The 25,195-nt window shown below is 36.5% G+C and overlaps 1 protein-coding gene across 2 annotated transcripts in view; it reads left to right on the forward strand.

Annotated features, from left to right (window-relative positions):
* The window catches only part of ITGB3BP (integrin subunit beta 3 binding protein), an 89,875-nt gene extending 64,900 nt beyond the window's left edge, over positions 1-24,975 (forward strand). The window contains exons 5-8 of one of the 2 annotated variants that reach the window (XM_029228620.1): positions 12,008-12,086; positions 12,493-12,586; positions 12,916-12,975; positions 24,767-24,975. In XM_029228620.1, the coding sequence (XP_029084453.1) occupies positions 12,008-12,086; positions 12,493-12,586; positions 12,916-12,975; positions 24,767-24,774 (241 nt within the window). In that variant the 3' untranslated portion in view covers positions 24,775-24,975. The remainder of the gene's footprint in view (positions 1-12,007; positions 12,087-12,492; positions 12,587-12,915; positions 12,976-24,766) is intronic. The other variant, XM_029228621.1, reaches the window with a different exon arrangement.
* The last annotated feature ends 220 nt before the right edge of the window (positions 24,976-25,195 follow it).

Consider the following 25,195-nt stretch of genomic DNA (forward strand, 5'->3'; position numbering starts at 1 on the left):
GTGGGTTTTGATCGCAGGAATTCCACAGGACTGGAGGAAACAGAAATTCCACTCTTGGAGGGCACACACAAGGTCTCATGCACCAGGAGCCAGGGAAAACAAGCAGTAACCTCATAAGAGACTGGGCCAGACCTACCTACTAGTGTTGGAGTGTCTCCCGCCAAGGCGGGGGGTGGCTGTAGCTCACTGCAGGGACAAAGACACTGGCAGCAGCAGTTCTGGCAAGTACTTATTACCGTGCGCCCTCCTGAAGGTCACCATTTCCTCCCCAAGACCTAGCCCCACCCAATAGCCCATAGGTTCTAGTGCTGGGACATACTAGGCCATACAACCAACAGGGCAGGAACATAGCCCCACCCACCAGCAGTCAGGCTGCTTAAAGTCTTCCTGAGCACGGCCCTGCCCACAAGAGTGCAAGAACCAATAAACCTACCTAAGGAGACAAAAGACATGTAGTCTGAAAGCTATAAGAAGCTGATGAAAGAAATCAAAGGTGGCATAAACAGATGGAAATATATACCACGTACTTGGATTGGAAGAATCGATATTGTCAAAATGATTATACTATCCAAGGCAATCTACAGATTCAGTGCAATCCCTATCAAATTACCAATAGCATTTTTCATAGAACTAGAACCAAAAAATCTTAAAATTTGTATGGAGACACAAAAGACCCTGAATAGCCAAAGCAATCTTTTTTTTTTTTGTGGTACGTGGGCCTCTCACTGTCATGGCCTCTCCCGTTGCGGAGCACAGGCTCCGGATGCACAGGCCCAGCGGCCATGCCTCATGGGCCCAGCCGCTCCGCGGCATGTGGGATCCTCCCGGACCGGGGCACGAACCCGCGCCCCTCGCATCAGCAGGCGGACTCTCAACCACTGCACCACCAGGGAAGCCCCAAAGCAATCTTGAGAAAGAAAAACAGAGCTGGAGGAATCAGTCTCCCAGACTTCAGACTATACTACAAAGGTACAGTCATCAAAGCAGTATAGTACTAGCACAAAAACAGAAATATAGGTCAATGGAACAGGATAGAAAACCCAGAAATAAACCACACACCTATAGTCAATTAATCTATGACAGAGGAGGCAAAACTATACCATGGAGGAAAGATAGTCTCTTCAATAAATGGTGCTGGGAAAACTGGACAGCAACATATAAAAAAATGAAATTAGGACATTCTCCAACACCATATACAAAAATAAACTCAAAATGGATTAAAGACCTAAATGTAAGACTGGGTACTATAAAACTCTTAGAGGAAAACCTAGGCAGAACACTCTTTGACATAAATTGCAGCAATATCTTTTTTGAGCTGACTCCTAGCGTAATGGAAATAAAAACTAAAATAAACAAATGGGACCTAATTAAACCTAAAAGCTTTTGCACAGCAAAGGAAACCATAAACAATACGAAAAGACAACCCACAGAGTGGGAGAAAATATTTGCAAACAATGCGACCAACAAGGGATTAGTCTCCAAAATTTACAAAGAGCTCATGTGGCTCAATAACAAGAAAACAAACAGCCCAAATAAAAAATGGGCAGAAGACCTAAATAGACATTTCTTCAAAGAAGACATACAGATGACCAAGAGACACATGAAAAGATGCTCAACATCGCTAAATAATAGAGAAATGCACATCAAAACTACAATGAGAAATCACCTCACACTGGTCAGAATGGCCATCATCAGAAAGTCTACAAATAATAAATGCTGGAGAGGGTGTGGAGAAAAGGGAACCCTCCTACACTGTTGGTGGGAATGTAAAGTGGTACAGCTGCTATGGAGAACAGTATAGAGGTTCCTTAAAAAACTAAAAATAGAGCTACCATATGATCTAGCAATCCCACTCCTGGGCATATATCCAGAGAAAAACATGGTTTGAAAGGATACATGCGCCCCAATGTTCATTGCAGTGCTATTTACAGTAGCCAAGACACCAAAGCAACCTAAATGTCCATTGACAGATGAATGGATAAAGTAGGTGTGGTACATATATACAATGGGATATTACTCAGCCATTAAAAAGAATGAAGTAATGCCATTTGCAGCAACATGGATGGACCTGGAGATTATCATACTAAGTGAAGTAAGTCAGACAGAGAAAGACAAGTATCATATGAAATTGCTGATATGCAGAAACTAAAAAAAAATGATACAAATGAACTTATTTATAAAACAGAAACAGACTCACAGACCTAGAGAGAGAACTTATGGTTACCAGGGCAGAAGGGTAGGAGGGAGGGATAGATTGGGAATTTGAGACTGACATGTACACACTGCTATATTTAAAATGGATAAACTTGGTCAGCTAATCTATGACAGAGGAGGCAAGGCTATACAATGGAGAAAAGACAGTCTCTTCAGTAAGTGGTGCTGGGAAAACTGGACGGCTACATGTAAAAGAATGAAATTAGAACACTCCCTAACACCATACACAAAAATAAACTCAAAATGGATTAGAGAACTAAATGTAAGACCAGACACTATAAAACTCTTAGAGGAAAATATAGGAAGAACACTCTTTGACATAAATCACAGCAAGATATTTTTGGATCCATCTCCTAGAGTAATGGAAATAAAAACAAAAATAAACAAATGGGACCTAATGAAACTTCAAAGCTTTTGCACAGCAAAGGAAACCGTAAACAAGACGAAAAGACAGCCCTCAGAATGGGAGAAAATATTTGCAATTGAATCAACGGACAAAGGATTAATCTTCAAAATATATAAACAGCTCATGCAGCTCAATATTAAAAAAACAACCCAATCCAAAAATGGGCAGAAGACCTAAATAGACATTTCTCCAAAGAAGACAGCACATGAAAAGCTGCTCAACATCACTAATTATTAGAGAAATGCAAATCAAAACTACAGTGAGGGGCTTCCCTGGTGGCGCAGTGGTTGAGAGTCCACCTGCGGATGCAGGGGACACGGGTTCGTGCCCCGGTCCGGGAGGATCCCACGTGCCACAGAGCGGCTGGGCCCGTGAGCCATGGCCACTGAGCCTGCGCGTCCAGAGCCTGTGCTCCGCAACGGGAGAGGCCACAGCAATGAGAGGCCCACGTACCAAAAAAAAAAAAAAATCAACAGTGAGGTAGGCTTCCCTGGTGGTGCAATGGTTAATAATCCACCTGCCAATGCAGGGGACATGGGTTTGAGCCCTAGTCTGGGAAGATCCCACATGCCACGGAGCAACTAAGCCCAGGCGCCACAACTCCTGAGCCTGCACTCTAGAGCCCGCAAGCCAAAACTACTGAAGCCAACACGCCTAGAGCCCGTGCTCCACAACAAGAGAAGCCACCACAATGAGAAGCCCGTGCATGGCAACAAAGAGTAGCCCCCGCTCGCAGCAACTAGAGAAAACCCACGCACAGCAACAAAGACCCAAAGCAGCCAAAAATAAATTTAATAAATAAATAAATTTATAAAAAACAAACAAACAAAACTACAGTGAGGGATCACCTCACACCAGTTAGAACAGGCATCATCAGAAAATCTAGAAACAACAAATGCTGGAGAGGGTGTGGAGAAAAGGGAACCATCTTGCACTGTTGGTGGGAATGTAAATTGATACAGCCACTATGAAGAACAGTATGGAGGTTCCTTAAAAAACTAAAAATAGAATGACCATATGACCCAGCAATCCCACGACTGGGCATATACCCAGAGAAAACCATAATTCAAAAAGACACATGCACCCCAATGTTTATTGCAGCACTGTTTACAATAGCCAGGTCGTGGAAGCAACCTAAATGCCCATTGACAGACGAATGGATAAAGATGATGTGGTACATATATACAAGGGAATATTACTCAGTCATAAAAAGGAACGAAATTGGTTCATTTGTTGCGACGTGGTTGGCTCTAGAGACCATCATACAGAGTGAAGTAAGTCAGAAAGAGAAAGACAAATACGTATATTAGCACATATATGTGGAACCTAGAAAAATGGTACAGGTGAATTGGCTTGCAGGGCAGAAATTGAGACACAGATGTAGAGAACAAACGTATGGACACCAAGGGGGGAAAGCGGCGGGGGTGGGGGTGTGGGTGTGATGAATTGGGCGATTGGGATTGACATGTATACACTGATGTGTATAAAATGGATGACTAATAAGAACCTGCTGTATAAAAATATAAATAAAATTAAAAAAAAAATAAAATAGATAACCCACCAGGACCTACTATATAGCACAGGGAACTCTGCTCAGTATTCTGTAATAACCTAAATGGGAAAAGAATTTGAAAAAGAATAGATGCATGTGTATGTATAACTGAATCACTTTGCTGTAAACCTGAAACTAACACAACATTGTTAATCAACTATACTCCAAAATAAAATTTAAAAAGAGAAAAACAGCTACAGGAACAGCTAAAGAAAACCTTCCTGAGAAAGCTTTTGTGAATATAATGGAATAAATAGACCTAAATACAGAAAAAAATTCTTTTGACAAGAAATGTCCAATTTTTTATATTGTCCAGATTTTTTATTTAACCAGTCTTTCTTCAGAGAAAAATGCCATTAATTAATTTTGATATGCATAAGAATCTCCTGGAAAAACGTATTTGTAGGCCCCATCTAGTGGTATTCTTGATTAGTAGATCTTGAATGCAGCCTAGTTTTTAAAAAGTTGTATCTTTACTAGTCTCACCAAGGAATTTTGATGCCAGTGGTGAGTTACACTTTGGGAAATATTATTATAAACATAGGTCAGAAACACCTCAGTTCAACATCTTTTCATGTGCCAGTTGGACATCTGTGTCTTCTTTGAAAAAATGTCTATTCAGCTTCTCTGCTCATTTTTTAATCAGTTTTTTGTTGTTGTTGAGTTATATGCGTTCTTTATATATTTTGGATATGAACCCCTTATTGAATATATGATTTGCAAATATCTTCTCACATTCAGTAGGTTGCATTTTCATTTTGTTGATGGTTTCCTTTGGTGTGCAGAAGCTTTTTAGTTTGATGTAGTCCCATTGATGTATTTTTGCTTTTGTTTCCCTTGCCGGAGAAGATATATCTAGAAAGATATTGCTAAGACTGATGTCAAAAGAGTATACTGTCTAATACACAGTTGGTGGGAATGTAAATTGGTGTAGCCACTTTGGAAAACAGTATGGCGATTCCTCAGAAAATTAAGAATAGGACTACCATAGGATCCAGCTATCCCATTTCTGAGTATTTAACCAAAGAATACAAAAATACTAGTTCAAAAAAATATATGCACCCTTATGTTCATTACAGCATTATTTTACAGTAGCCAAGCTATAGAAATAACTTAAGTGCCCATCAGTGGATTAATGGATAAAGAAGATGTGGCATAGCATATATATATACAATGGAATACTACTCAGCCATAAAATAAAAAGATGAAGTCTTGCCATTTGTGATAACATGGATGGACCTTGAGGGTATATGGTAAGTGAAATAAGTCAGAGAAAGACAAATACAACATGATTTCACTCATATGTGGAATATAAAAAACAGAGAAACAAAAAACCAGAATAAAATGAACTAAACAAAACAAACATGTAGATACAGAGAACAGAGTAGTGGTTACCAGAAGGGAGGGGACAGAGGGAGGGCAAAATGGATAAAGGGAATCAACTGTTTGGTGACAGATGGAAACTAAATTTTTGGTGGTAAGCACACTGTAGTGTATACAGAAGTGGAAGTATAAGGTTGTACACATGAAACATATAATTTTATAAACCAATATTACCTCAAAATAAAGAGAAAAAAAAAACACCTGGGTTCAAGTCCTGACTCTGCTCCTTATTGTGTACCCTTGAATAATTAAATAATTTATTTGTGCTTCAGTTTCCATACCAATAAAATGGAGATAATATTTACCACAGAGAGTTGTTTTTTTGTTGTTGTTGTTTTAATTTATTTACTTTTATTTATTTATTTTTGGCTGTGTTGGGTCTTCGTTGCTACGCGTGGGCTTTCTCTAGTTACGGTGAGCAGGGGCTACTCTTCGTTGCAGTTCGCGGGCTTCTCATTGCAGTGGCTTCTCTTGTTGCAGAGCATGGGCTCTAGGCGTGCCGGCTTCAGTAGTTGTGGCTTGTGGACTCTATAGTTGTGGCTCGCGGGCTCTAGAGCACAGGCTCAGTAGTTGTGGTGCATGGGCTTAGTTGCTCCGCGGCATGTGGGATCTTCCCGGACCAGAGTTCAAACCCGTGTCCCCTGCATTGGCAGGCGGATTCTTAACCACTGCACCACCAGGGAAGTCCCCAGAGAGTTGTTTAAAAGATTAAACAGGATACAGCTTGTAAAGTAATAAATACAATGCCTTGTATTTGGAAAGAGCTCAAAAAATGTTAGCAATATATTTCATTTTTATAATCCAGCTATCATCATCCAAAATATTTTAGATTAATAGAGTTAGGTAAGTAGAGGTTCAGTGATGGATTCACCTTTTTCTGTATGACATTTTTTTTAACATCTTTATTGGAGTATAATTGCTTTACAATGGTGTGTTAGTTTCTGCTTTATAACAAAGTGAATCAGCTATACATATACCCCCACATCTCCTCCCTCTTGCGTCTCCCTCCCACCCTCCCTATCCCACCCCTCTAGGTGGTCACAAAGCACCCACCTGATCTCCCTGTGCTATGCAGCTGCTTCCCACTAGTTATCTATTTTACATTTGGTAGTGTATATATAATATTGTGAGAATGAAGAAAAACTTGTTCATTAAACTTATTGTGGTAATCGTTTCATTATGTAGGAAGGTCAAATCATTATGCTGTACACCTTATACTTAAATAGTGCTGCATGTCAGTTATATCTCAATAAAATTGAAAGAAAAAATAAATTTTATAAAAAGAAAATCTTGAGGATTTTATCCCTGTTATGTACATGCAGCTCTCAGGTTTCTTGAGATTCTATAAAAATACAGTCTCTTATGGGTAGTGACTTTCAGATAAGTTTTTAGTAATGGAATTAATTAAGAGTTCACTTGTGGCCTTTGAGAGTATAGTGTTAGTGGAGGAGTAAGGCAGAAATCTGAATATTTGAATTTAATTTCAGGATGGAGGAAGTGGAGATTGATCTAGACCATTATTTTGAGCAATGGTTTGTAAGAGAGAGAATATTCATTAAGTAAAAGGAGAGTTAAAAGCATCAGGGGCCCAGCAAAATCATATATGTACTTGTAATATTGACCATCAGTAGTGCTGTAAGTTTTCTCTAGCACTCACAGCTTGGGCCAGGAATGAAGAAAACAAATAGGTAGGAAATCCAGGATTACGTATTAGACACCCATGTGTGTGGCAGAAGGTTAAGGGACTGAGAAAATTTTCTTTTTCTTCACGTTTTTTCCAGCTTAATTGAAGTATAATTGGCAAATAAAATATATATATTTAAAGTGTATAACATGATGATTTGATATATGTATACATTATGAAATAATTATGACAGTAAGGTTGATTAACATATTTACCATCTCACATAGTTACCTTGTTTTCTTGGTGGTGAGAATGCTTAAGATTACTCTTCTTATCAATTTGAAATATACAATATAGTATTTTTAACTATAGCTACCGTGCTGTACATGAGATCCCCAGAACTTATTCATCTTATAAATGAAGACTTGTACACTTTGACCAGCATCTCCCTGTTTCCCCCACCCAGCTTTCTCAGTGATGTAACAAACATGAACTATGAAGTCTATGATTAGAAGGACGTAAAAGAAAGAAAAAAATAAAAGATGAGCATATTTCACTTGGATCTAGGAATGGATGTTTAATGGACTAGGTCTTTTTTATTTTATTCATTGATCCATCAAATAATATCTACCATACTACAGACACCATGCTAGGTAACTTGGTTTATAACGTAAACAAGTAGAGCCTGTCCTTGCCTTCATGGAACTTACAGTCTGGTGAGGAAGACAGATGCCAAACAATTGGAAGTTACAGAAAGGGGGAAATCAGGATCTTCAAAGACCATTATGGCTTTTAGACGTTTCTCCTCTTCTCTCACTACACCCACAGTGCCTGCACAGTTAATACAGTAGGCACCATGAGTCGCATGCTAGGGAATCTTGAAGACATTAGTGGGCTCCTTTCCTGTCTCCTTTGCCTCCCTTCTTCCACATCTAGAATGGCACAGCAACAGCTGAGTTAATGCTTGCTAACCACCTGTATCAGCAATTTTTAGTCAGACCCACCAATTTAACGATAGTTTCTCCTTATTCTTTTAGTTCTCCCCTCAGAATATATCTGAGGAACTTTATGGAGAAAAGGAAAATGATGAAGCTAAATTTGAAGGTAAGAATAGAAAATAATTGAAAGCAGTCAAGATGGGAAAAAAACAGAATTGGAGCAGAATGATAGTTTTGAAAGTTACATTACATATGACTTGCTTGAAACTGAAGAAATTTCTGTGGAAGAAATTTAAAGTATAATTAATGGATACATCCCTCAATGGATTTTATGTGGTTGAAGCATCTAAGTTCAGTTGTTCTTCAGAATAATAAGACTTCCTCTTTGGGGAAAATGAGAGAACTCTGAATTTCACAGTGAGACTTTTCTAGGCAAATTGGAAAAGGCACCGAAAACCCTGAATTTTTGGCATGTGGCTTTCTCAAGAGAAAAAGAGATATTCATAGTGAACATACCGTAAGAATCTGCCCTGACGTAAGGCAGTCTGGCAAAAACATGTCAAAACGTGAACAACTTTCTGTTGTGCGGGAGCAACTGGATCATAGTTTCTTTTTAAAAGTATCTTAGAGGACTAACCCAGACACTTTAAAAATACCCATTGGTAAAAAAAGATGATGCTGGACTTTACTGACAAACAAAAAAAGATTCATTCAAGGAGGACCAAGATTTCAGATTTCTCAAGTTGTACTACAGTGGTCTTTGGCCATAACATAGGATGTGATCAAATCTTATAAGGATGCCATGAAGCTGGCAGCAGTCACTAGATATCGGGATGCAGTACCCATCAACATCTGCGTAGCTTGCAGTGGTCATTATAAGATGAAGGATTTGAGCCAGTTCAGTCCAGCCAGAGGTAAATCTGTTTAAGAAAGGAGTAGTGTTCTATAAAATCTGAATGGCACCTACTGACGACACTTTCACTCACCAACTTGAAAGAGGGAGCAACAATAACTTGGGAATTTTGTAACAAATGTATTCTGCAGGCAGGAATAAAAGATTGTTGGTTTTCAGAAATAAGTAAATTAGTGAAGGGACATCGAGATGATATTAAAGCAAACAGTGATGCTGTCTTAAGGCAACAAAGTACAGTTTGAACCATCCACTGAAAATATAGAAAATGCTATTAGCAGCAATAAAAATCCAGTCTCCAGCACAAATGGGATTAAATATAAAAATTGCCATTTTGTCTAGGATGAAGACAGTGGCAACCATTCTTCTCCCAAAAGCTGCTCAGCAAGTAGTTTATCTCCAAAGATTAGGAAGCCTTGTCCACTGAGTCAGAAGATGTAGAAATGGAGAACACACTTCCTGAATTTCTCAAAATTTAACAGTTGGATGACAGTTTTAAAACCATTCTGTGAATTTGGTTGCAACCGAGATGGGAAAAGGAGTTGATTTCACCTAGGAAGAAGTAAAAGGAGGAGGAGGAGGAAAGGAAAGGAAATTAAAATAAAAATTACAAGAGTGATGGAGTGTCCACTACTCTACTTGGTCCTGCAGTGGAGGCAAGTTTCCCTGCAAAAGTAGCTTAGGCATGTGAAGAATATCTTGATAGTCAGAGAATTGATACTCAGTCCAAAAACTCCAAGGTTACAAACAGTTTGCTTAGCTGCTGGATAACTATCTTAACTTGGGAGAGAGATTTACTAATAGGATTGTTGGGGATGCTACATAGCACAGCTCCTGGGGGCACCATTCACATCTTACTCTATCTGAACAGAGCTCCTTTGAGTCATTCAAGATGGCAATCCTGCAGGACTCAACCCTTCCCACACAATTCCCTGAGGGTAGACAGGGAACAGCATCAGTTCCTTAAGGTATGATAAGACAGTGTGGAGAGGCTCTGCCCCTCCAATCCTCCCAGGAAAGGGATGCAAGGAAAAGAGCCCCTAGGACTCCTCCTCATAGCAGAGTAGCTTAATTGCCTCAGCTTTGCACTTCTGAAGCACTTAGTAGGCTTACGTATAATATAGGGGAAGCTGGAGGTTCCCAGCCCTGGGTGGGAGTCACTTAAGTCGTCTTGCTCCTTCAGGCTTTTGGAACTCAATTGGAGGAGCTGGAATCCTTTTATGATACTCTGTCACAAACTGAGGTTCCAGTGGTGAGCAGTTGAGGCCTCAGACAGATAGATGACTTCTAATTTAAAATGCATAATAATAAAGGAAAATTTTTAAAGAAAGAATATGACCTGTAATTCCACTATCCTCACATAATTTTTAGCTTTTGCATAATGCTTTCTCTCCATTCCTTGTTGTATACTTAGATATATATTTTACTTAGTTGAAACATACTGTTCAGGGACTTCCCTGGTGGCACAGTGGTTAAGAATCCACCTTCCAATGCAGGGGACATGGGTTCGAACCCTCGGCCAGGAAGATCCCACATGCCACGCAGCAACTAAGCCCGTGCACCACAACTACTGAGCCTGTGCTCTAGAGCCTGCGAGCCACAACTACTGAGCCCTCATGCCACAACTACTGAAGCCTGCGCGCCTAGAGCCCGTGCTCCGCAACAAGAGAAGCCACTGCAATGAGAAGCCCGCACACTGCAACGAAGAGCAGCCCCCGCTTGCCACAACTAGAGAAAGCCCACGTGCAGCAACGAAGACCCAATGCAGCAAAAAATTAATTAATTAAAAAAAAAACATACTGTTCATATTCATTGTGTATGTACATTTAACATCACATTTGTCTTATTTTTTAATAGCACACAAATGTTAATGGATAACACTGATGTGATTTTGAAAAGCATTTAAAGAGAATATCTAGTTTCTCTCATAAAATCGGTAGTATAGATTTGTGCTCTCCGAAACAGTAGTCACTAGCCAGCCACACATGGCTAATGAGCATTTGAAATGTGACTATTCTGAAATGAGCTGTGCTATGCGTGTAAAGTATACACTGAATTTTGAAAAATAAAAGTAAGTATAAAATATCTCGAATAATTTTTGTACTGATTACATGTTGAAATGGTAATACTTTGGATATATTGAGTTAAATATATCATTAAAATTAAGTTCACCTATTTCTTTTTACTTCTTTTAATGTGGCTACTAGAAAATTTTTAATTACATATGTGGCTTGCATTATATTTTTGTTAGACTGCACTGGTATAGATTATCATACACAGCTATGAGATCTTAAAATCGAAAAAGAAACTAAAATTGCAGCCATAAGGAAATGGTTAAATCATCTTTGGTGTATTCACTAGGTACAATATTGTGCAGCTTTTAAAGTTATAGACACATGAATATGTGTGTGTTTGTGTGTGTGTAATGTTATATTAAGGCAAGAAAGTGTGGTATAAAGTTATAAAAATATTTTAAAAACCTAAGATTTTTCCAGAATGCTAATATGCTAACTAGAGATATGTTTAGAAGGAAGGTAGAATTACAAAGTGAAGTTTTCTTTGTTTTCAAATTTAAAAGAGTGTCTTTGTCACATGAGATATATTAAAGCTAAAAAACTTGGTTTTTTATTAAAGAAGATCACTGGGTGACACTGATTCATAGGCTTATTAGATCTAGGTAAATAAGGAGATGGTGATGTATTAGTTTTCTCAAAGTGGTATGGGGGAGAAAGGACAAGCCAGCTATATCTTCTCTCCCACTGCAAAGTGGGAATGAGAAAGTGAAACACCAAAGGACAGGATGGTTGGTAAAATATACTGTTTGTAAAGGAATGAAAGCATGAAGGAGGACCATTTACATCTTTTACCACTTTGAAAAATATAAAGAAAAGGATTAGAAAACTGAATCAAAGATGCTTTCAAAAGAATTAAAGCTCTGAAAGTGCCTGATCTTGCTGAATATTTTTTTCTTCATTCATAGATTCATGGTGTTGCTATCTAAAGTTGAGAAATCATCAGACGAATTCATGGAAATAATGCAAAATTTAAGTAATATACAGGTTTGCTTTTTTGGCATATAATTTTTCATATTCTATTACCCTATTTGAAAAAGAATAAGAGAATCCAATCCCAGAAAGAACTTACAGGGGATACGTTCGATTTACTTTTCATGGGAACTTCTTTTCATATATGAACATTAATTAACCATAATATTTTAGTAATATCTGGCTTCTTCACATTTAAAAGTAAATTTATTAATTATGTTTAGTCTTTTTAGTTAATGAATTGTTTTTATTCGGGTATTTTAAGGCTTGCAATAGTTAACCTAACAGAAAAAGTTAAATTTCATTATCATAGAGTTTAAGTTTTTCATATGACGGAAGCAGTATACTGTATTTTCACTAGACTTGTCAGTAGTATTATATTTGTAGAGAACTTAACTCATTTAAGATGACTTTCTTTTAGGCTTTGGAGGACAGTAGAGAGCTTGAAAATCTCATTGGTATCTCCCATACATCAGGTGTCTTAAAAAGAGAAATGCAGAAAACAAAAGATCTACGTAAGAGAAATTTATGAGTTTTTGATCGTGTCTCTCTATTACTTGTTTGCAAACTTAGAACAGGAAGCCACATATCTTTTGCCAGGATATATTATTTCAGGGATTCTTCTTGAATGTGAAGGGAAAGAATGTACCTTGGTAACTGGTATTAGGCTTTTTTTTTAATGCAGTTCTCATTCTTTACAAAAGATATAAGGTATTGCATTTTATACTTGATATTTATAAGTATGTATTGCTCGAAATTATTTCTTATGAAGTTGTTTCTTCCAAAATGAGAAATTATTTAATATTCTGTATTAATTTTTAATGTGAGATTTTTTTTCCTTTAGTGACAAAAGTAACAAAACAAAAACTATTTGAAAAGAAGAATTCAGGACTTCCCAACAAAGGTGAGAGTTGTGTTTTAATTTATTACATAAAGAGATCCTTTCATCTCATTTTACCATTTCAACCAATTATCGTGGACCCTTTTTTTAAAAGACCACGAATCTCATTTGAAAAACATTATATTGCATTTAGCAAAAGACCGTGTCTGGTAAGATCAGCTTCCCTGATGACTGAACTTTTGAAATACAATTTCCGGTTCAAGAGTTAAATTTTTTCTTCTATTAAAAGTTCTTTTTGAGAATACAGACAAATGGGGCAACAATGCATTAATATATGGCAACTTTTAATGGTGAATTAGAAAGATCCACAAAACAAAAAAAGTTACTTTGTAACCAGTGTTCTGAAAACTTTCAGATTATTAATGACATTTGATCTACTGTGAACTCACACCTTGGGGCATTTCACAGTATGGGAAACTAAATCAGCAGATTTTTAGTTCTCATAATACATGCACATTCATACCTCAGTAAGCAAAATACTATAAAATATTAAAACCATTAGACCAACTTAAGAGGGATGATTTTAATATTACTGACATGAATGCCATTTGGCAATCTCTGCAGATAGAGGTAGCCCTGAAGTGGATAGCCATGTTTTAGTTTACCATTTTTGAGTACCAATGACTACCATTTGTTGAGGACTAATAATTACTGTGTTCCCAATACTAGAATCAGCAGATCATTACAACAACCCTGCAAGATAGCTATTATTGTCATTATAGATAAGGAACAAAGACACAGAAAAATATTAAGTAACTTGCCCAAAGACACTGCTACTTAAGTGTCAGAGCAGGGATTCCAACTAAAGACCAGTCTTACTCAAAAAGTATGGTCTTTGCATTTTTCCATGTTGTCTCTTCCTAAAACAAATGAAATCATCCAGTCATCCCTGCTCTCAGATTCAAACATAAGGCATAACTGAAACTGGTTCAACCAATCTAGTATGTTAGTCTGTGTTTAGGATCTTTAACAAAGCCAGCGATGAGTTTGCAGTGGAAAGAGCTAGATTCCCTGCTGGTCAGTTCCAAAGGCCAACTGGGTCGTGGCAGGGCAGCAGCCATGGAAAAACTCCTCCAAAACTCATGTGGGAAGGGAACTGAGCAGGCTTCCTGAGCCATTCAGTTGGGCAGCTCCCATTAGGGTCCATAGAATTTAAGCACATGAAGGCAGCTCTTTCCTTAAAAAAGGCTTGAGATCTCTTCTGATGCTGTGTAACTGGATTATAATGTGTAACTGGTTTTCAGTGGTTTTAATCTCTACTAACTTGACAAGTTTTAGAGGATCATAATGGGAAATTGGAATATTTATTATTTCCCAACTAGAGGAAATCTTTCTTCTATATATTCTGTGGCAATGGTGTAATTTTTTTTTAATCTGTAATTTCCTAGAACTAATTAGAATTAGGCTTTACATTAGGCTTGTGAGGAAGGGAAAATTGTAGAACAAATAGGTGAACTGTCACTGCTAATAATTAATGGGAAAAAATTTCCCAAAAGTAGTTTCCTTCCCTAAACATTGATTAAGACATTAAAGTTATTTCCACATGTTAAAACAGTCATCTCCTTTCAGTTATCCAGTACATACTGATTCTTTGTGTGTGTCTGCATGATCAGCCTTAAAACCATTTTCTAGTATTTTAGGCATTAAAACTGACTTGCCCATTACCAGGTGTTCCCTAAGAACTGAGTGTTCATGCATAGAGGAGATTGTATCACTAAATCATGTTTTAAAGTTTCTAATAAGCATTGATTATTTGTTGTGGTTTAAATGAAAACTGAGCTAAGATATATTAAATATATAATATTTATATAAATTATATAGAAATATATATATGAAAATATATGTCATTTTCCATTTCTGTTTCTTGGCAAGAGCTACATTAGCTCTTAATATTTACTGAGGTATTCAAATCTTCATTAGTGTATCAACTTATATTTTAAAGTAATATTGCCTGAAAAGTAGATTGAATTTTTTAATTTGAATTTGAGCTAAATATTTTTACGGAATACTTTTCCCTGTTCTTTTCTCTGGTTCCTAATATGTGTATTTTTTAAAATGAGTGGGATTTTTTTTTTCGGTTAAAGGTGATGGACACCAAACACATGCATGTTATATGTAAATTTCTTTGCTAAGTTAACTTTCACCCCCTTCTATTCATACATTTATTATTTAAGAGGGCTTTGTTAGTTTTTTTGACAGTTCAAACTATTTGCTTTATATATTCCTTATTTGGGGATCTAGCCTTCATCTTTTTATAAAAATTTCTAATTTACTCTTTTCTTTTACTATGCTGTTACCCAGAATTATTTAAATTTTAAAATGTTTTGAGAATCTCCATAATATTAGAAACTATATAGTCACAAATTACATAATATAAAAATCAGCCCTATGTTTTGGATTTGTTTTATTAGGTAATTATGAAAATGAAAATAAACAGATTACTTGTTTCACTATCAAAAGAATGTCCTTCAGGGCTTCCCTGGTGGCACAGTGGTTGAGAGTCCGCCTGCTGATGCAGGGGACATGGGTTCATGCCCCGGTCCGGGAAGATCCCACATGCTGCGGAGCGGCTGGGCCCGTGAGCCATGGCCGCTGGGCCTGCGCGTCCGGAGCCTGTGCTCTGCCGGAGAGGCCACGGCAGTAAGAGGCTCACATACTGCAAAAAAAAAAAAAAAAAAGAATGTCCTTCAGATTTTTATCAGATTTTCCCAGAATAGTTAAAATACACAATAACAGAAGAATTCCAACATTTATGCTGTCATTGCACCTTTGAATTGGTCCTTTAGTTCTGTTTATTGTTTTTCATTTCAGTGCTTGTTTGTTTAGCATCAGTTGCAGTCTTTATTACAGGCAGAGAAGTATAATTGTAAAGATAAGACTCTAGTGTTTTAATTAAATAGACATCTGACACACATTCTAAGCCTTTATATAAACTATTCCAGGGAAATTTAAAACATACACAGTAACATGAAAAGGTACACTGAGATTTTCATAGTTTTCAGAACTGGACCTTACACATTAGGGAATGCCTTGATAGAGCATATGAATAAAGAGGACCTCCTTTGCTAACTACAAATTTCTTAAACAAAGGACGGCTTCTTTCTTTTTTCAGTTACTTAGGAAGTAAGCCTAACTTCACTTTCCTTAATAATATTGGCTTTATGACTATTAGAAAAATAATGAAATGAAAGGTTCTTTTTCTGTTATATTTGGATGTGAATTTTCAAAATTATTTTTAATTTGTTATGCTGAAGATTTAAAACATATGACCATTCAATGGGTTGATACAGATGGAATGTCACATTATCATCACATGGGAAGGCATGAAATTTATTTACTTTGCATAATCAACCCCTACATAAAACAACTTCATACAAATATTCCTGAGACAATAGATGGCATTATATTGTACTTGGTATTTTCATTTTTTCTGGAGATATTAGAAAATACCAGCATTGTTTGTCTGTGACTAGTACTTCCAGTAAACAAAATGTTTTTTAAAAGAATGTAAGCAAATTATAGAGCAGTTGCCAAGATATGAAATCTAGACACTTAAGATATGAAATCTAGACACTTAGCTTCAGTCCAAAACATATTTTATCTGTTTTGAGAATAATTGTGTAGGTTGAAGTATGCATAATTTAAATGAAATGTAACCATCTGAACTTTACATTGTTCAAAAAAGTTGATTGTTTCAGCTGTTTATAATACAAAATATTTCAGAATTTCTAGCTCTGGCCTTAAAAAGAAAAAAGCACAAACTATCATGTTCTGGCTTTCTTTAGCTAACTTACTGTCTTCTTGCATTGTAAAATTCATCTTGGTTATAGGATTTTGAAGTTTTCAAATTCTTGGACCACAGGACAAATTTTAAACTCCTTCTGTTCTAAGACTATAAAATAGTTTGATATTGCCTTTTCATTCTAACCACCCACTGAAGTATTTTTTAGCTTAAAAATATGTTGTTCTTTCCCCCACTCAGTCTTGAAAAAGTATTCATCATAACAGCTAAATAATTTTACTCCTAGAAAACTTCTACCCTTTTTTTTTCTGTTATATCTTAACATTAAGCAATATCTTTTTTCAAACAAATACTCCAATATTAAAAGCACTGAGGTTTAGACATGATGAATTTTAGGAGAAACAACAAAAATTCCCCTATGCTTTAACATTCTTATGTTTATGTTAACATTCTTATGTTTATCTCCAGATAAACATTAGTTTATCTGGAGATAAAAAATAGAGATGTTAGTTTTGGTGACACAAATACACATTAATGTACAACTGTAGTCCTCAACTCTTTATAAGGATTCAGTTGTCACATATGCTGTATGTGGGTCATACCTTTTCCTATTAATAAATGTTCATGCTTTTGCTTTACACTATTCATCACTTTTAGAGCTACATTTCGACTGCTTACTTGAGATTTGTCTAGGATTTAAGGAAAAACAAATTGGTTTATTACTTTTCAAAGCCTTTTAAATAATTTCTTCCAAGATTTAATTTTTTTTATACTTTACTAGAAGTATGATGCTTTTATCTTTTAAATAATTAGGTAAAAAATTTTAAACCATAGATTTTAACTCATTTAATAGCAATTATGTGTTTAAGAGGTGTAAATATAGTAAATAACTTGCTATCGGACATTACAAATATCCAGGTGCTCTGTATGTGCTGATGACAACAAAATTGAAACGAAAGACAGTAATAATTCTGACTGGTTTTCTCTGCAGAAGATATTGATTATTTGTGTGTGGTGAGAGATTTGGAAAATTCAATTAAAGGAGTTGTGCAAAGGTTTCATAAATTTTCCTTCTACAGCGTGTACACAGACATTGTTGCGTATTAAATCAATGCAGCACTTCACAATATATTTTCTTTGAAACATAAAAATAAATAACATTTAAACAGTTCTGCTTACTACAGAAACAAATTTTATTTTCTGTGAAGCATTTAGTCATGTGCTATCACTGACTCATACACATTTGCCAGCTGTAACAAATTTTATAGACATTTTCTCCAGAGACATATTTCATATACTATGAATTTTTAAATGAGCAAATGGTGAAGAAGGGATGTCAGCAATATAAAAATTGATCAGTTAAAAGATAAAAGCATAAGTAAAGAGATTTGTATGGTAGTCTTAATAGGTTTTATTAAATAAAAATACTATAAAAAGACAGTAATGAACAGACTGAAGACTAACTGTTCTTGAGGTGGAGAAAAATTATTCTGGCACATTTAGTAGGAATCGGTTTTATGTCACCTGACAGGTGAACATTTTTTTCCCATTTTAACTCTTAGAGTAGTCAGAGAAGCTCCTCAAAGTGTTAGATAAATTCTCTAAGTGGTTTTTGTATTTTAAACACATGTATATAATAATAAAGCAGATATTTATAGTGTTATATAACTAATTATATAGTTAAAAGCAGGACTTGGGCAATCAGTACATATTAGGTGTTTTCTTCCTCCAGCTCAGACCACACATAGGCAGAAAGTAGTCTTTTTCATTCACACTGTTCATACCATATGCTTCAGTCCTCTGGAATCTCTCTCTCTCTCAGGACGCCAGGCTTCTCTACTACTTCTCTCTCTGCCTGGATTGTACTTGCTTCCTTCTTTGTCTAGCAAACTCCTGCTCATTCTTTAAGGTCAGCCTTCAGTGTCACATCATTTGAAACTCTCCCCAGCTCGCCTAGGTAAAAGGCTAAGTTGCTTCATCTTCTAGGCTTCTACAACACTTGTCTGAATGATTATAAATGTACCATGTGGTAGTGTATTGTAATTGTCTGGTTACAGGGCTCTCTCTGGGCTTCTCCTTGGCAAACAAACAAAAGTCTTATCTCTATACTATAGTCCCAGAGTTTAGTATAGAACCTGGATAGAAGGTCCATAATGCATATTCAGTGAATCAATAAAAACAAATGGCCACTCTAAGAATTTTTTAAAGGAATTATTTAGATATTTTCAAATACTTATAAATTGCTATTTCCTTACATGCCTCATTCATTTAATATTTACTGAATGCCTACTAGGAGCCAGGCACTATTCTAGCACTGGGGATACACTAATAAACAAGACAGACATAGTCCTGCCCTCAGGATTATAGAACCTAGCACAAAAGATGAATAATTATAATAAAACATAAGCACACATTATAATAATAAGTTTCTTGGCAGTTTTCATCCTAAATTTTTAAATGTACGTTCTGAAACAGAATCAGGCAAATCTGTAGGCTGTTGAAACAAGAATTTATAGCCCCAAAGCTGTTATTTATAATGTAAAATAAAACTTTATGTGTAGGTTCTTTAATATCATTCTAAGCATTTATTCTGCATCATTACTATGACAACTTACTTTGCACTGTTTTCTGAAAAAAAGTCTTTTTTCTTTCATATAGAATTAATTATATGATCTTGATAGCTATGAATTCCTTAAAACCATTTTAAACCAAGGTACTGTTTCACCTTTATAATTAGGTTTAGCCTTGTTAGATTTCACTGTTTATTTTTCAGGTGGAAACATTTTAATTATATTATCAAACTTGGTATTGTCTGTCTGTAAAGAAAATAGGGACATTAGTTGAAAGTGTATTTTATCTATTCTTATAAATAATAGGAAGGCAGTCTAACAAGATCTGTGAGTTAGAGGCTGTTGAAAGAGAACACTGTTGAGCTTACCAGGCTAGCTTTCAGAGAGGGCATATTTTTTAGTGAATATAAAGAGGGCCCTTAATTGAGTACCTTTAGCAAAAATAGCTAACTAAATAGTGAGAGGTAGGTTATAGTTTCTATAGGGCACATCTGACTGAACAAAGATATAACAAGTCAGTGAATTTGGAAATGTGCTGAATTAAGTAAATAATTACATATTAATTAATTGTACCTTTCCTTCAAAACAATTCCTGTGGATTCAGCAATACAAGTAAAAATGATATATTTATAAATAGCTTTTACTATAACATATTAGCTAGAAGCATTGAGTCATGATGTAACATTAGTGTTTAGTGTACCTGCAGCTGAAGGTTCACAGTAAAAACTAGCATTATCCCAGACTTAGTGGCATCAATACTAAGATTCTTAGAAGCTAACCAGATGTTGCCTGTTTTCTCTCAGAAAAAAATTAGTGCAAGAAAAGAGTTCTATACTGAAAATACGTTTCTTTGGAAATGGTATCTCAAGTAATTAATATTATCTTCTTAACTAGCTGTTTCTAAAATATTTGCAAAGCATCTTCTACAGAAAATTGTATCACTTTCACTCCTTAAAATGTTCATTCTGTATTATTCAATAAATAATAGCTTATAATAATAGCTAACATTTATTGAGCACTTTCAATGTGCCAGACACTGTTATAAGCACTTTATACGCATCCCATTTAACCTTCACAACAACTTATGTGAAGTAGATAGTATCTTTATTTTACAGGTAAGGAAGCTGAGACACAGAGGTTAAGTACCTTGTACCAGAATCACTTAAGAGACAGAGCCAGTATACTAACCAGAGTAGTCTGGTGCCAGAGCCTGTGCTCTTGCCCACTACATTGTAGTAATCAGTGAATGTCAGGTTTCATGACTGCTCAGAGGTTTTAGATCCTATTAAGTTTTAAGTATACGATATATATACAAATACATACATTCATTCATTATAGGGTAAAATGTTTTATACAATTTCTGACCTATGGAAATCCAGCAGCAAACTATTAGATGGTTGTCATAAATACACAGTTATATACACACATAAATATTCACAGTCATACATTTGGCAAATGAATATACACACTTAATATATGACAGTCTCATTAATGAACTTTTGGGAAACTTAAGAGTACTGAGAATAGCTTTGTGTTCATGGATTCTAGTAAACATCATCACGTTAGGGATGTTTTTGAGTCTTTGAGTAGTACTTTCAAAAAACTTGAATTAAGGTTGACCTACTAGTCAACTTCCCTTTTAGTGGGAAGCAACAGAGAGAAATAACAGTGAAATGTACTTGACTACCTTTGAGACATTTCCCTGGGTTCTTTTGATCATGTTTTCTTCTCACCTTGGGTGCTTTCCTCATGATCTCATCCATTCCTTGACTTTAGTTCTCACCTTAGTGTATAAGTCACCCTCCTCCTGAGCTGTAAACAATCTCAACTCCCATACATTATTCCCCTGATATGCTGATTTCATCCCCCCCTCATATTATCCCTCATTTTATCTTTCTAGGGATTACATTCATCCAGTGATAAGGCTGAAAACCTTACAATTCTGTCTGATCCAGTTGTCCCCACATCCAAACTGCTGCCAAGTCATATCACTTCCCAAAACGTTTACTTCTTTCCATGTCCACTGCGCTGGTTTATTCCTTCATTACCTCTCATCCAGATTATCTGCATCCTCATTGTTACCTGCCTCTCTGCTCTTTGATCTTGTTTCCCTACAGCCTGTCCTGCTACTGAACAAATTATGCTTTTGAAGGTATCACTCCACCATATTCATAGTAAAATCCAAATTTATACCATCATTCAGGACTCTTCCCTGATCTGACCCCAGCTTACCTTTCTAATTTGTCTTTGTGCCTCAGTCACTCCAAATTATTTGCCATTCATACCTAGACACATTCCTCAGAAAGCACCTTTCTCATTTCCTTATCTTTGTTCTTGTCTCCTCTACTTGGCATACCTTTTCCCCCATCATCAAAATTTTACCTGTCTTTCAAAACCTGCTTATAACTTACCTTACACAAGGCTTCCTTAGATCCCTCTCTTCCATGTTCTTTTATACATTTGTCACAGCTGCCTAACTGGTATGTCTAAAGGAGGATATTAAACTCCCTGATCTTGTCCTATGCCCTAGAAACCTCTGACAGTCACAATGCCCCTGACACCACTGTGGCCAGATTCCCTGTCTGCACATCACTTCTGCCCTCTGTCACACTTCAGTTATTATTCCTCCCGACCTATATTATTCAGTGGGGGTAAGCACCCCATATGCATTCGCTCCCAGAGCCTTTAGAAAATGGAGCCTTTATAAAATAATGTTACAATAAGAGAGACTGTGCGTAAGGGAGACAGCAACCCATAGGCCACAGACAGTATGAAGACCAGCAAAAGAGGCGGAGAAAGCATGATTTGGGCTAATGTCGACGAGCGATGCTGAGATACATTTCCTAGAAACAGTGTAAATAAATCACTTGGTTAACAAAAGTGTGAGGGTTAGTATAAACAAAGCACTTTGCTTAATGCCAACCTAGTATTCAAGCTAAGGATATAAGATTCATATTATATACATGAAATAATAATAATATAATGCAAGCTATGATAAGTAATACAAGTTCAGACCCTTCTTCTTTCTAGGATTCTGGACAATGGCAAGTACAAAAAAAGATTATGAATCCAACAAGGATCAAAGTGTCAACTTGGTTAGTGGAGGAATTAACCTCCAACATGGCAGGCCCTCTGGTAGAAGGTTGGGGTAACTAATGTGGACTAAGGCAGAAGTGGAACCTCCCCTCTACTGAATCTAGATCTTGAATCCCATGTGCTCTCCTGAACCTGAGGAGAAAGCTGGATCCTTGAAATAGACCCAAGTCCATGTGTGTCTATAACAGTAAAGACCACAAACCTACCTTATATGCTTGGTTGCAGGAGAGAGAGAGAGAGAATGGTCTGGTCTCCTTACAACATGAAATTATGAAGCATGAGGGCCAGCTGGACTTGAAAGTAGACAGATGGTGAAAGGGAAGCTGAATAGTGGGGAAGAAGAGTGTTGTGTAAGAATAGTGGCCGAATATGACTGGTAAAATGTGGACTACTGTTCGGGACTTCAGTCAAATTTGTCACTTTTCCATGGGCTGTAGGGAGCAGAAGAGTTGACAGAAATTTCTTCCTCTTCAGACTGAGGAGAGTAAACATTCTTTCCTACTCTAAGTACGAAATGAATAAGCAGTAGTATAGGACTACACAACATAGACCGCCTTTAGGATAGAGTGATTAGGTCATTATTTAAGGGTTCATGATTTTAAAATCAGTTTTAGTTATTCCACTGTACATAATCTCTAACAGAGGGCCATCCAAGACCCTAGTAATAGAAATGTTTGTATTTTACTAGGAAGCTGGAATTTGAAAAATGGGTAATGTTGATGGGCTGTGTAAACATACTAGGCAGAGATAACAGCATGAACAAAAAAGGCAGAGAAGCAGAATGATTGAACAGTAGATTCCAGATATATCATTGACAGTTATGATCACCAGGCTAATAAATTAGCTCAGACTTTATTCATTAGGCGGAAATGGACCAGTGAAGATTATTAAGGAACTAACAATCCAAAATATGTTTTAGAAAGAATATAATTGCTATATAAAGGATGAATTCTGTCAAAACACTGCTCATGAACTGCATCACTGTATGTAAATTTCTTTTCATTTGTGTTCTGAGATCTTCATCTCCAGAACCAGTATGACAGTGTAGAGAAAACAAACATGCTGCTGTTCCTTACTCTTGTGCTATGATATACATCACCTTGATCAAAGTATTGATCTTTGCTGGATCCTAAATTTGGCCTCAGAATCTTTCTCAACACAACTGTCCTGGCAGCCATGATCAACTGATGAGACTTCTTTGCAGGGCCTGGCATTGTAACAGAGAATGGGATTTGGATTAGATGTCCAGCACCAGCTCTACTACCTACTTTAGCTAGTGGCCTTAAACAAGGCACTCGGTTCCCAAAACCTTAATTATAAAATGGGACCGATGCTATTTACCTTGTGGATTATATAAAATAGCTTAGGGAATTCCCTGGTGGTCCTGTGGTTAGGACTTGGCACTTTCACTGCCAGGGCCCCGGTTCAGTCCCTGGTCAGGGAACTAAGATCCTGCAAGCTGCGCGGTGTGGCAAAAAAAACAAAAATAAAATAAAAGTCAAATTAATTAAATAATTAGCTTAATTAGTACCTTTCCCACAGTAACTTTTTAATAAATGGCAGTCTTCCTTTCCTCCACAGTATTATCATTAGTTCTGATAACTGTGTATCAATAACCTATAAGGATATTAAGTGAACCCTAGGATGCTTAAAATCTTCTACTAGTATTCAGATCAGACTCAGCTCATGAGTTGGCAAAAGCTGGTTGTCAAGTTGGCAGCCTATCTACTTGTAGGACAAGAATATAGGTGGACTGTCGTGAATAGGGAAATATAGGGGCCCACCATGTATTACTTATTCATAGCTGCCAATATAAGCAAGGAAGGGATATTTAAGGAAGTAAAGGGTCCACATGCCCTATGGGAATATATGCCATCAGTTGCCATTGGGTGCTTTTTTCAAAGGCTTCCTCTCACACAAGTGTCCTAAGGCCAAATAGACAAGAACTTCTATCACCACTAGGAGTCCCCAGAGGGACATACTCTGAATAGGAATGTCAGTAAAGACTCTTTTTTGCGGGGGCAGCTGTTGGAGGAAACACCTGCTGAAAGGCACTGAAGGCTTATAGACAAAAGGCATGTAAGATTTGGTGTTTTCATTAGGTCATGTTGGAGTTTAGAACCCTCTAGAAGTATCTCAAATCCATCTTCACATAAAGTGAAGAGTGCTATGTCAGAGTAGTCATATTGACAATTATTTGTGAAGGTGAATCTTGCTTTGAAGACTCAAAAATAAGTAAATGAGAGATGACCAGTACCTAACTAAACTAGGTACCAAATTACATAGTAAACGGGTGTTTAAATCATTTCTTAAATCATGTATGAGATGCATGTTAATTTGGAAACTAATTCTTGATGATTTAATAAGCATCTTTTTTATCCTGCAGGCATTTAGAAGAAATGCACTCACTATGAAAACGCCAACTTCTGTATCTGCCTGATCATATTTAAAGGAACAGAAGAAATATTTGTAATTAATCTGCCCAATAAATACCAGATCATAGCACAGGCAGGTGCATGTCTAGATAAAATTTCTTGCAGCTAATTTAAACTTTCTACACGCACCAGTAGATAATCTCAACGTAAATAATACATTTCTTCTTGACCCTTTAAAGTAAGCCAACATGTAGAAGAGGATCTTGACTTATATTTTGTATCTCATATGCTTCTATACACTTTTAGCATTTGTGGATAGACTTAATAAAGCATTAATAAAAATGGCACCTTTGGTAGAGCTATATATTTTAAAACTCAGATTAAATCTAATAGTGGTATTAGGTACCAGTTTTCCCATTTAAAGCTCCAGATGTGTATTT

Source organism: Monodon monoceros, unplaced genomic scaffold (assembly GCF_005190385.1).
Source record: "Monodon monoceros isolate NGI ecotype Baffin Bay Population unplaced genomic scaffold, NGI_Narwhal_1 Super_Scaffold_18, whole genome shotgun sequence".
Taxonomy (NCBI): domain Eukaryota; kingdom Metazoa; phylum Chordata; class Mammalia; order Artiodactyla; family Monodontidae; genus Monodon; species Monodon monoceros.